This window comes from Sturnira hondurensis, unplaced genomic scaffold, assembly GCF_014824575.4.
Source record: "Sturnira hondurensis isolate 20B ecotype Veracruz unplaced genomic scaffold, ASM1482457v3 Scaffold0017436, whole genome shotgun sequence".
NCBI lineage: Eukaryota > Metazoa > Chordata > Mammalia > Chiroptera > Phyllostomidae > Sturnira > Sturnira hondurensis.
Window position 1 is genome coordinate 8,535,003 of NW_028090067.1, and position 12,508 is coordinate 8,547,510.

Sequence of the window (12,508 nt, forward strand, 5' to 3'; positions counted from 1 at the left end):
CGATGAAGTAGTTTTGCAAGGTGCCAGGTACCATCTACATTAATTAACTCCTCTTACACTTTGTCAGTCAGATAGAATATTGGTTACTACCAGTGTTTGGCAGTAGCCAAGCACTAGATATTCACATGGGAATGACTGTCTGATAACAAAGGCCGTATTTCATATTCCAGATCCTCCTAAAATCAACCTGGATGGTCTTGATGCTGACAATACAGTGACAGTAATTGCAGGAAACAAACTTCGTCTCGAAATTCCCATCACTGGGGAACCTCCTCCTAAAGTCATGTGGAGCAGAGCAGATAAGGTTTGTTCTACACACACACACACACACACAGACACACACAGACAGACACAGCCCACCCCACTCCCTGCCCTCTGTTAGTCAGATGAAAGAAGATGGCAAATAAACGTACAAGGGGACAGCAACAAGGTGATTATTTTGACAAAGAAAGATCACCAGTTTTCAGACAAATGTAATAATCATTCATCCACTCTTTATAGTTTTGAGTACCTATTATGTGCCCAACAGGCTTTTATGTGCAGGGAACAACAGTCCATTTTTCTTTCAAATGAATGTCAGGGAATGGGGTGGAAGAGAAAGAGACAATGAATTATTAAATAAATAGGCAGGCATAATTATTTTGCACAGTATAACAATAGGTGCCATGAAGACAAAAGTAGGCTAATATGATTAACAAGTGACCATTTGGTGAATGCCAATAGCATCTCTGAATGACAACAAGAACCAATCACATGAAGATCAGAGCAGATTTCCAGGTGAAGGCACTGCACCTACAAAGGACAGGGGGAGAGAATGAGCTTGACGTGCTGGAGGAATAAAAAGAAAGCCAGTGTGACTGAGGCACCGTGAGGAGGAGAATAATAAGGTTGGAGTAGTAGATTAGTGCCAGTTCCCTATGTGACCCTATGGCTGCCTATAAAATTTTTTTTACAGGCCACAAAACTATTCCATATGGTTCTATAATTACAAATACATGTCATAGATTTGTCAAAACCCATAGAATATACAACACCAAGATTGAGCCATCATGTAAACTATGGACTTTAAATGATAATAATGTGTTGGCGTAGGTTCATTATTAGTAACAAAGGTACCACTCTGACATGGAATATCGATAATGGGGGAGGTTGTGCATATGTGGGGACAGAGGTTATATGAGAACTCTGTACTTTCTGTTCAGTTTTGCAGTGAACCTAAATCTGTTCTAAAACTGATTTATTAATAATGATCATCATCACTCTGACTGTTGTTGCTCAGTGGGTTTCGTGCTGGCCTGCAAACCGAAGGGTCACTGGCTCAATCCCCAGTCAGGGAACATGCCTGAGTAGTAGGCCAGGTTCCTAGTTGGGGATGCATGAGAGGCAACCGCACATTGATGTTTCTCTCCTTCTCTTTCTCCCTCCCATTCCCCTCTATCTAAAATGAAATAAAAATCTTTAAAAAGAAAAGGAAAATTGAAGAGGATAATATAACATACCTTAAATAAGTATTTTTCTTTCACATTAAAAAAAGCACATCTTTTATAATCAAGATTAGAACTAGGCTAATATGATAACATTTTGTTCTATTACAAAACAAAAAAATTAAAAAACTATTTCAAATATTTTTATTGTTGTCACAATATTTTGTTATTAAAGATTTATGAGTTCTAATCCAGAGACAAAAGAGAGTCAACAGTAATTAGTGGCAAATTACTTTCATTACCTAAAGTTACTACGATCATCTGTCTGTTTTTCCTCTTTATACATTGGCTGTTCACTGTCATATAGTAGATACAACCTGGAAATCAGGAAAATACAATGCTCCTTTAAAATCTGAGTGAAGAAAAAAGGAAGGGAAATAGTGAAGGAGAAGAAGGGAAAGAAGGAGGATGAGAAGGAACAAAAAGAATATAATAGAAAGCTCAATCTCACCATCTTTACTTTGAGAAAGAATTGTTCATTCTTTCATCTCTTATTGGAAGGGAAAAATCAAGACTCAATAACTTGTATGAAAAATTGGCATTGCAGCCTTCATACCTTTTCAGTATTTAAAAAATGTCAAGATATCTAGGAAAATGGGGAAAAAAGTCATTATTTAGTTTCTGAAATAAATTTGGCTATTTCCAATTTCATATATAAAATGACTCCTCTCCTAGAGTCATATTCTACTCATAGTCTTAGTTCTCCAAAGTTTTCTTCGGAGAGTTCATGATTGGCGGGCTTTAGAATCAGATGCCCATTCTACCACTTTTTAGCCAGGTGATCCTAGGTCACAGTTTTCTCATGTGTAAACTGGGATGATAACACCTTTGTCCTTAGAGTTGATGGAGGATTAAACTCAGAATGTGTGTACTAGGCATTGGCACCATGTTCGGTTTAAGTTACAAGGCACTCTGGACTAGTCCTTGTAGTTGTATCGGTCATGCCACATCTCATTTCTTCCCTCCTTAGGCTATTACGGAGGGCAGTGGTCGGATAAGAGCAGAATCTTACCCGGACAGCAGCAGTCTGATTATTGATGTAGCCGAAAGAGAAGATTCTGGTGTTTACAACATAAATCTGAAAAATGAAGCCGGAGAAGCCCATGCAAGCATTAAGGTTAAAGTTGTGGGTAAGTCCGCTGAATCAGTAAACTTCCGAAATCAAGCTGCCATGTCTAGATCATGAGTAGGTTGTTAGCTATTGATTCCTTCAACTTTCCTGTGTAGCCAGGAAAGAGAAACATAGTATAGCTATATTTTATAAATCACCATCTTTCTTTATCTACCTTTTCCACTTTTCTCCTTCCTTCCTTCCTTCCTTCCTTCCTTCCTTCCTTCCTTCCTTCCTTCCTTCCTTCCTTCCTCTTTTTCTTTACTTCCTCTGTCTGTCTGTCTGTCTGTCTCTTTCTCTCTCTTTTTGTGGGGAGTGGAGGACATATTGCAGGAATGAGTAGCTGAGATAGCCACTAGGTTCTGGTCATTAGCTCTCCACAGTCATGTTCCCTTTTGGTGCCCTCTGAAGTTACCGAAATACAATTGCTAAATAATTTCCCACATTGTAATCATTGTAGAGGAGTACAATCGCTCTTGGTCCTTAGATGACCATTCAAGCATGTTTTTCCTAAGCCCGAAGCCAAGCAAAATGAATCTAGCAATTTATTAGTGATCCAAGGTCTTATGAACTCTTATCTTGCTTTAGTTGTCCCTTAAACATATTTCAAATTGACCGAAAACTAAGGTCAGTTTATCAGGCATTGAACTGTGTATACAAGACCTGGTAACTTGCCATTCTTGACTTGGATTTCTAACAGTCAACATCTTGAATCTTCCAAATAATGTAAAATTTACAATAATCAATCCTTGATTCAGTGCTGCTGGAAGTTCACTTTGTAATTATGAAACAAACAAAAAATTGTATTTGACTTTGAGTTTCTTACTTACTATGTTCAAGGTAAAGAACAAGAAAGAGTCTTAGGTTCCATGTGGGGCTTGTTATCTAATGTGGTGACATTGCTTTAAAGGATTATTTTTTAAATTTGTATTTGGCTTACCTTCTTTGCTAGTTTTTTTAGTTACTGATTTTAGAGAGAGACAGGAAAGGAGAGAGAGAGAAGCATTTGTTGTTCCACTTAGTTATGTATTTGTTGGTTGATTTTTTAATTAACTATTTTACTGCTGTTCTATTACAGTTGTCTCAGTTCTTCCTCTGTTCATGGGTTGATTCTTGTATGTGCCCTGACCAAGGACTGAACCCACAACACTGGCATACGGGACAACGCTCTAACCAACTAAGGCTCCTGGCCAGGGTGGCTTATCTTTTATCTCACATGAAGCATGAGCCTTTACACAAATTAGTTACTAAGGGTATTTCAGTAAACGTGCAAATGTTGAACACTACTTCACGATTATCACCAAAGGACAAATTTTCCAAATGACATTTTTCTTTGCTCATGCATTCTCTCTTATTTTATCCTTTTTGTGGTTGTTGTTTCCTGTGCCGACTGCAGACATCCCTGACCCTCCAGTGGCACCAAACGTGGCAGACGTGGGAGATGATTGGTGCATCATGAACTGGGAGCCTCCTGCCTATGACGGCGGGTCCCCAATCTTAGGTAACTGCATGTTGGTCGATCCGCAGAATTGCCCCTGGACATGGCATCCTCTATGCATATATTAAGAGTATATTAAATATAGGGTATTTAGAAGAAAATGCATTATACTATGTATCTCTAATCAAAGCGAAACACTGTATTTCCGGTTGTATTATATGAAGGTTTTAATAGTTCTGATGAGTATTATCTGATTGGTGTTCTCTTTTGTGGTTAACATTTATATTTAATATAATATTGAATTATATTGAAACACTGTGAGGCTAACTTTAAACCATGCTAGTCAGTTGATGTCTAGTTCCATAGAATTATGTCTATGGAAAAAACTTCTTCTAGAGTTAAATAGTTAAAAGAATTCTATTTCCACGTGGAGCAAAAACTTTCTTCTACTTACAAATTATGAAACTCACAAAACTGATTCTTTTCCCTTCATTCATACATTGCTGGGATTCAGAGCTGAAGCTATTGCTCAAGTATACCTACTAAATACATTGTTATGACCTACCTATCTGTGATCTATTTTTCCTTTTTTTCTTAGTACAATTTTAATTTGTTTTCTAATCCTATTATTTTTATTTCCCCTATGTTGTTAATACATATAGTCCCTATAATCTCTCTCAAAGTGATTGAAATAAAGTGGTTTTAAAAACACATACATACATGACTCTTTGACCTAGAGTACTGAGAATATTGAAAAATGTAAGAACTTCTAATATCTGACAAAGTACAACTTTGGAGACCAAGGGAGAAACCCAAGTTTCTGTTATGTATCCCCTGCAGGATACTTTATTGAGAGGAAAAAGAAACAAAGTTCCAGGTGGATGAGGTTGAATTTTGAGCTCTGCAAAGAAACAACCTTTGAGCCCAAAAAAATGATTGAAGGCGTGGCCTATGAGGTCCGTATCTTTGCTGTCAATGCCATCGGCATCTCCAAGCCCAGCATGCCCTCCAAGCCATTTGTTCCTTTGGGTGAGTGAGAAGAGATGTGTCTTTGTCATGGGCATCATTGGTCCAGATTGTGACCGCTTCCTTCCGACCTCCAACTGGAGCAGACCTGGAAGCTTCTTGGAGTGGTGGGTGAGCAGGAGGTTGGAGGTGGTTATTTCCTGCCTAAGAAATTTGGTAGAGTTGAATGTCCTCATAATGGTGGCCCTTGAGTTCATTACAGAATGAGAGCTGTGGGTGGCCCTGGTTCTGCTCCCCACTAAAAACATGTTGCTCAACACACTGGCAGATGACCATTCTCTGTTTGTCCTTCTGAAGTCATAACCCCTCACCTTGGCATGAACATTGTAACTAAAACAGATTGAGGTTCATTCAACAAAGCACACTTGAAAATTAATCATTGTTTTACAATCCCATTCTAAATGTTATCTATTGAACCAAGGAGTCAGTTCAGCAAAGACAAAGAAACAGAAAATAACAGGTCTTTGCTATTTTATGGTAGTGAAGTTTTTTTCCAATAGAAAGATTTAATACAAGAATATGTACTTTAAAATTAGAGAGTTATGGGAAATTTACTCTAGATCATTAGATTCCAAACGTTGACTTTTCCCAACTTCCTTGGGCCTCGCAGCCTCCTACACTGACCCCCCAAAGTGGAAGGAACTCATGGCAGCATTTGTGAGTATCATTCCATGGCTAGTGGGTTTTGCTTTACACACAGCATTTGCTCAAGGAGTCTTCATTGAATTCTATTAAGATGTGGGTCTCCGGTGTATGTTTTCATTTGTATCTCAGCTGATTTTCTTACCATTTCTTGTGCCATAACCCTGTAGTTAATCACTTCTGCTTTTCCTGTCTCTTTTATCTCTGAAGCTGTGACCAGCCCTCCTACGCTTCTGGCTGTTGACTCTGTAACCGACACCACTGTCACGATGAAGTGGCGGCCCCCAGACCAGATTGGTGCAGCAGGTTTAGATGGCTATGTGCTAGAGTATTGTTTTGAAGGAAGTAAGTATAACTCATTGTTAAAATGAGTATCATCATCACTAGGTGAGATATGCTCCCTCCCTTCATTCTTTTGTTTCTCTCTCGGGAATTCATCTCCTTCCTATGAAAAATGTCAACAAGCTAAAGGTCATTCTTCTAAGAAGGATAAAAAAAGTAGCTCTTCTTTGATACTTGAGGCTAACAAATGGAGATCTTGAAAACGTCCTAGCTAGGCTGCCCGATTGGCCAGCACAGTTGATCTACGACACGGGAGGAAGTGGGTGTTGACACTACTTCAGGGACTTCCGGTTCTTGAATGGAAGGAATTAAATGGTACCAAAGCAAAATAAAAGCCTAGTTAGGATGAAGCAAGTTGGAGATTTCGAACCGTATACTGAGCAGAAGTCAGCTATCAAAAGAGTTGCCTGTTTACGGGAATGAAGAGGAACTACATATTTCTTCTTAAATGGGAAAAAGAAGAAGAAAAATTAAGGACAACCTCTCAGTGTTTAAGGGAAGCAGCACCCAATCCCACATGGGGTAAGAAATGGGTTCCACATGTGGCAGTAACTTCTCTCAGAGGTTGGGTACATAAAAATTTAATCACTTAAATTTAGGAGCAGAAGAGAAACGCAAAAACAATTGCTGATTAATAGAAAAAGAGAATGACTTGAGAAAATACGGGCCAGAGTGCCAGAGTGTGCCTAAAACCAAAAAAGAGATGAAAGTCACTGAAAGCCTCTTGTGTTTTTGATTTCCTGCTTGTCATGCTTTGAAAATGTGTGAATCAAACTGCCCCAGCTCTTGACGCAGGCTCCATTCTAAACAGTGGTAGGTGAACAACCCACAGGGAAGCACGTTCATAGCCCCACAAATGAGGAGCCAAGATGTAGCCTCAAAGAAAACCCTTTGGACCCCAGACTTTAACATGGATATTATGTGAAGGAAAGAGACACCGCAGAGCACATTTGGGAAATCAGAAGTGTCACACAGATGTACCACCCCCAGAGGAAACACCTCGATAAAGAAGAAACTTCTTAAGACGAGGAAACTGCTGAGAAAGAAATCCCCAGCCCCTGGAGGGGGGCACTTGTGGAAATGACCAGGGCTGGTCAGGAGGGCAGATGGGGAGGGGTTTGGAACATGCTGGTAACAACACTCAATGCCATTGATAGGTGCTGCACTCAGCGAGCACTAGGCTTGTTTTTCCGGGGCTTAGAAAGCCACTAACCCAAACCAGTGGGGACATCACAGGAAAGTTCCCAGAGTTATCCCGGCATGGGAGGGGGGCAGTGTCATTAATGCAGCAGCAGGTGAATTCTTGAGCTCTTCAGAACATGGCTCATTCCCGTTTCATTCCCTTCCCCTGACCATTTCAAAAGCTCAGGAGCACTTCACTCTGTTATTTATATCACCCAGCCAGCACAGTCTCCCAATCTCAGATGTATTGTGGCTGCTGATCACCAACCTTTTGTGTATGTATGAAACAGAGCAAATTCTTTACTCTTTTCTTTCTGATAGGTTTAAAAAGTAAGAAGATACAACAAAATGATACATGGCTGTCATTTTGATGTTACCCACCTTAGATAAAATACAACGAAGTGTATTTTACATGATTTTGTGTGTGGTCTGTGTAGATATATATGTATATTGATATATACATATATACATGTACACAGTCATTATTATGTATATTTCTTTTTTTTTGCCACATAACGTTTTGGAATTAGCTTTCTATGGAACGTGTATATCTTTCTTCTTGCAATCTTTTCTCACTTCCTTGATGTGGCTGATCTACTCTTCACTCTCTTTTAATGGCTGTTGTCCTCCAGACTAATTCTCTGTAGTGCTTAATGCTTTTCGATATGTCAGGTTTTACTCTGTGAGAGAACACTTTCTCTTGTAAGATGGTGTGTTGGTTTTGACTCTGCCTTCCTCTAGTTTTTTTTTTTTTTTTTTAATGCCTGCAGCATTTTACTCTTTGTTTTCTTCCTTCACTCTAGCTCCTTCTTCTCTTTGTCTCCCTCGGTTGAAGTGGTTCGGATGTGAAGGGATTGGCTTTTTTCTCTTCCCTTCTGATCTTGTTTCATCTTCTTTTCTCTTGAAATTTTCTTCTTTACTAGTTCTCTGCTCTTCTGTGCACGTATTCTGTCTCCTGATTTCACTTTCTCATCAACTGCCTCTTGACTATGAAAATACCAACACAGTAGCTTTCCCAAACCGACCATTGGCTTACGATGTATCTCTTTTTCCAAGTCCTAAGTAGTTTTTATTATTCACATGCCCTCCCAGCCACCAGAATATTCTGGCTTCCTGCCCCTTCTCCCAGACAAGCCGAGGAGGGTTGGAATGAGACTGAGGAGGAAGTTCCATGGGGCACAGGGCAGTCCCTACTCCACCGATACCCAGAAAGTCATCGCCCCAAACCATGGGCTGTGCCCATGACCACCCTGAGAGCCAGCAACATTTCCTCCCTTCTTATAGAATGCAGGCACCACAGGCTTGGTTTGTTTCCTTGACCAAGACCTTGTTGTCTGGCATCCAGGGGCTGCCTCCTCAGCTGCTGGGGCAGTTTCCATTTCCTTTGAGAATTAGAGCCCTAGTAAGACAGGGCTGGCTTTATGGCCAGCGCCCTCTATGCATGGGCCCCACCGTGGGAGACTCATTCCCTGGGGACCCTTCCAGGCTGGGGTGGCTGGGGCAGGAGCGAGGATAGACTGTTCCTCTGTGTGCTGCTCCGCCGGGGAGTCCAGGGCCCGCCCCTCCTCTCTCTCCAGGGTCTTGCTTGTTCTTCTCCACCTCTTGTTCCCACAGCTGGAGGTGCCCCCGCTTCCTTCCTTTCTCCTCCTCTTCTCTGTGGCAGGTGCCTCAGGACAAACCCCACAGTCTGAACAGAGCAGGCTGTGCCTCTCCTGAGGAACTCCCTCCCCTTTAACGTGTCTGGTCTCTTCCGTCACTACTCTGAAGACAAATATCTTTGCATACTTTGCATACTTTACTAACAGAGAATGCTGACTACTGATACAATATTCTTCTGGTGTGAAAGTGGGTGTCTTTAATTAATTTTAATGACGGATTCTCAAAGGTACATCAGCAAAACAGTCTGATGAAAATGGGGAGGCTGCGTATGATCTGTCAGGTAAAGTATTCTCTGAAAGCTCTCACGCTTTCTTACTCTATGATAAAGTTTCTGGGAATGTCCCATGACTGAGCATGAAGTACACCCGCCATCCGTGCACACAGAAGAAGCCCGTAGAGACAGAGGGGGTGGGGGCGGGCAGTGAGTTCACATTGTGGGGTCCAAGCCTTCTCTCTTTTCTGTGGGCATAATGCACACAAACTTATTGAAGCTGAAATAGCTTTTAGCTTTGGATACTGAGTTTAAATTCTCTTGATGCTGTAGACAAAGCTACAAAAATTTTTTTAAAAAAATCCGAGTATTGGATTGAGGGAAGGAATTGTGCCAACTCCTTATGTGGTCTCAGCTCCTGAGCTGCCTCCACTTTTCATGGATATAAGCTTATTTTCTTCATAAAGGGGACCATGGCCAGATTACTTATGCTCATATTAGCATCTCATAGTAATAAACTAGCCAAGATAACACAGAGAGATTATATGACTGTAAAGGTCAATGTCTCTCATTCATAAGAATGATTATTTTCCTGTTTTTCTGAACTTCAATGTATATGGATGGCTAAATATCATGGTTACATCCTTCATTATGAAACTGAATCGGAATAAAACTACTGCGAAATCCTTAGGGACAGTTACTATTATGCAGGAGACCCTAGTATCCTGAATAGAGTTTTTCAGAAATGGCAGAATCTGATTATCCTTCCTGTTATTTATATTTAGCCGGTTAATAGGCCATTTTTAATTTGAGTATGAAAAATGCCCACCCATGCACATAGTCTGAATCCAGGCCAAATGATTTAATTGTGGGGGAAAGACTAATTTGGATTCAACTGTACCAGTTAGAATGATTTCTTTTACTAAACACCATTTTGCCTTCTTTTTCTTTTATGGATTTTAGCTGAGGAATGGACAGTTGCAAACACAGATCTGATTGATAAGACCAAGTTCACCATCACGGGTCTGCCCACGGATGCAAAGATCTTTGTGCGTGTTAAGGCTGTGAATGCCGCCGGTGCCAGCGAACCCAAGTACTACTCCCAGCCCATTCTTGTGAAGGAAATCATAGGTAGGTGGTGGCCCTTTCAAAAGTTTGTCTTCCTTTCACATTATTTACTTTTATTTGTTAAACCCCTTTCTTCTTCAAATCTTCCTATTTCCTTGTCACTCCTTGAATATTGATTGTATTAAAGCTTCCTGAGAGTTAAAAAGAACAAAACAGCTCTTTTCAGGCCATGTGGAGGTCAGCCCAGGTTTTATAACTCAGGGTGAGGACCAGTTAGTTATCCTTACTGGGACCCTCACCATTGACTTTGGGGACAGAGTGAAGGGAGAAGGTAGGGGGCAGTGGGGAGAGAGAGAGGAAGAGAAGAGGCAGCAGAGCAAACAGTCTTACAGCAGCATCATGTCTCAGGTGGGTCTGCAAGGTCAAGGCCATTTTCATAACACTATGAATGCAGTGCCTGACATCTGCTCCGATGGCGCAAAACTGCTGGTGTCTTAGCCTGGACCAAGTCAGAGCCGCCAAACTGTCAGCCGTCCTTGTCTTCCTCACCACTATGCACTCACAGTTAAAATAGAAGGGCCAGTTTTGCCTTGCAGCATTCTGGATGTGGCCTAAAAAATGATTAATATTTTTAAATCTTGGTGCTTGAGTACACGCTTTCTTCTTACTCCATGATGATGAAATGCAAAGTACAGAAGTACAACAGTGGTCCCTAGGAAAAGCCCTGAGTTAGGGGCTGAACTGGTGATTTTTCTATGAAATTCTATTTTTACTTGAAAGAACGACTGCGCAACGGTGTCTCCTCAGACTTGGTTGTCTGGCAGGCATTTCCTAGAAAAGGAATGGCGTGAGCCTGTCACTTCAAAGAAAATGATTTACAGTGTTGTTTTCAACTCATCAATTAAAAAATGAACTTTTAAGAAAAATTAGAATTTTGGAAAAGTTGTATCCACCTCTATGAACTTGAAGCTCTCCCATGCTTAAAAACTTTTCTGATGAAGTATATAATGATATTAACTCATGCCATTTTTGATATTTATTGAATAATGAAATATGTTTACATTTGGAAGGTCTGTCATAATTCAGTGAAACAGTATTTTTCAAATGACCAATACATGTTAAAATCTTGCATGGTTGAAAGGTATATTCAAAATGCAAGATAGACCATTTCATTGAAATGGTTTCAGATTCCACATTGCAGCTAACTTTTAAGAAACTACAATTTACCAAGTTTTAGTATTGAAGCAAAGAGGGATATTCACAACTGTCTGAAAAGTTTATTAAAATATGTATTCTTCTTGTTTTTATGAAGTCAGGTTTTCTTCATACTCTTCAACCCATACAATAGATTGCAACAGATTTAAGGCAGAAACAAGTGTGAGAATCCAGCTAAGTCAATTAAATCAGGCATTAAAGAGATTTGACAAACATTAAATAATGCCACTTACATCACTAATTTTTAATTAATGTAAAATATGGTGTTTCCATTAAAATGGTATTTATATTATTTTTTATTGAACATCTAATTAAATATTCAAATTTTCTGTTTTATTTGTTTTTAAAAAATTTTTTGCAACTGTAAGAGAAAGTTTATTTAGAAAGTCATGGAGGTAGAAGAAGTGAGTCATAGAATAAGTTACAGAGGCAAAGAGGGAGCCTTGGAGCTGACGAGAGAGAGAGAGAGAGAGAGAGAGAGAGAGAGAGAGAGGCAGGCATGGAAAACCTGTCTGGGGAAGGGGGTGGGGAAAGGCATGAGCACACCCCACAGAGAGAGCCAGCCCAGATTTCTCAGTTTTAATTTCTAATAGGATAAATGTTGACAGAGCCTGCATACACAAGTTTTGGGGGTCCTTGATAATTTTTAGGAGTGTGTTGCGGTGCTGGCACCAAAAGGTTTGAGAATTGTTCTAGGGGAGAGAACACTGGACTGGGGGCCTGGGTACCTGGGTCTGGATCGTGGTCTGCTGCAGGCTTATGGTGTGACTGCCAGAACCTTTTGGGAGAGAGTTAGGGAATGGACAGACAGATGGAAGAAAGCATGAAGCATGCATGTTTTTAGATTCTGGCGACAGTCTACATAAATTGAATGCTGTTTCCACTATTTATTAGTGATGTGATCTCAGGCAAGAGACTTGATCTTTCTCAGCCTTAATTTCTTCATCTGCAAGATGGAGACAAAAACAGTACTTACCACATCAAGAGGTGTGAGAATTAAATAAATTAATCTATGCTGCTTGATTCACAGATGGCTTGCTATGTAATAAGCCCCCAATCTGTGTTAACTTTTGTTGTGATGACAGTTTGGTTTGCTGCAGAACCTTACTGATACCTAAAGTTAGAGAGTT

General features: G+C 40.2%; 1 protein-coding gene across 1 annotated transcript in view; it reads left to right on the plus strand.

Moving 5' to 3' along the window:
• The window catches only part of MYBPC1 (myosin binding protein C1), a 66,389-nt gene that overhangs the window by 34,977 nt on the left and 18,904 nt on the right, over positions 1-12,508 (plus strand). Inside the window, exons 18-25 of the mRNA XM_037068358.1 lie at positions 171-304; positions 2,455-2,614; positions 3,992-4,096; positions 4,874-5,062; positions 5,912-6,046; positions 7,547-7,555; positions 9,111-9,164; positions 10,059-10,226. Coding sequence (XP_036924253.1) covers positions 171-304; positions 2,455-2,614; positions 3,992-4,096; positions 4,874-5,062; positions 5,912-6,046; positions 7,547-7,555; positions 9,111-9,164; positions 10,059-10,226 — 954 coding nt within the window. The remainder of the gene's footprint in view (positions 1-170; positions 305-2,454; positions 2,615-3,991; positions 4,097-4,873; positions 5,063-5,911; positions 6,047-7,546; positions 7,556-9,110; positions 9,165-10,058; positions 10,227-12,508) is intronic.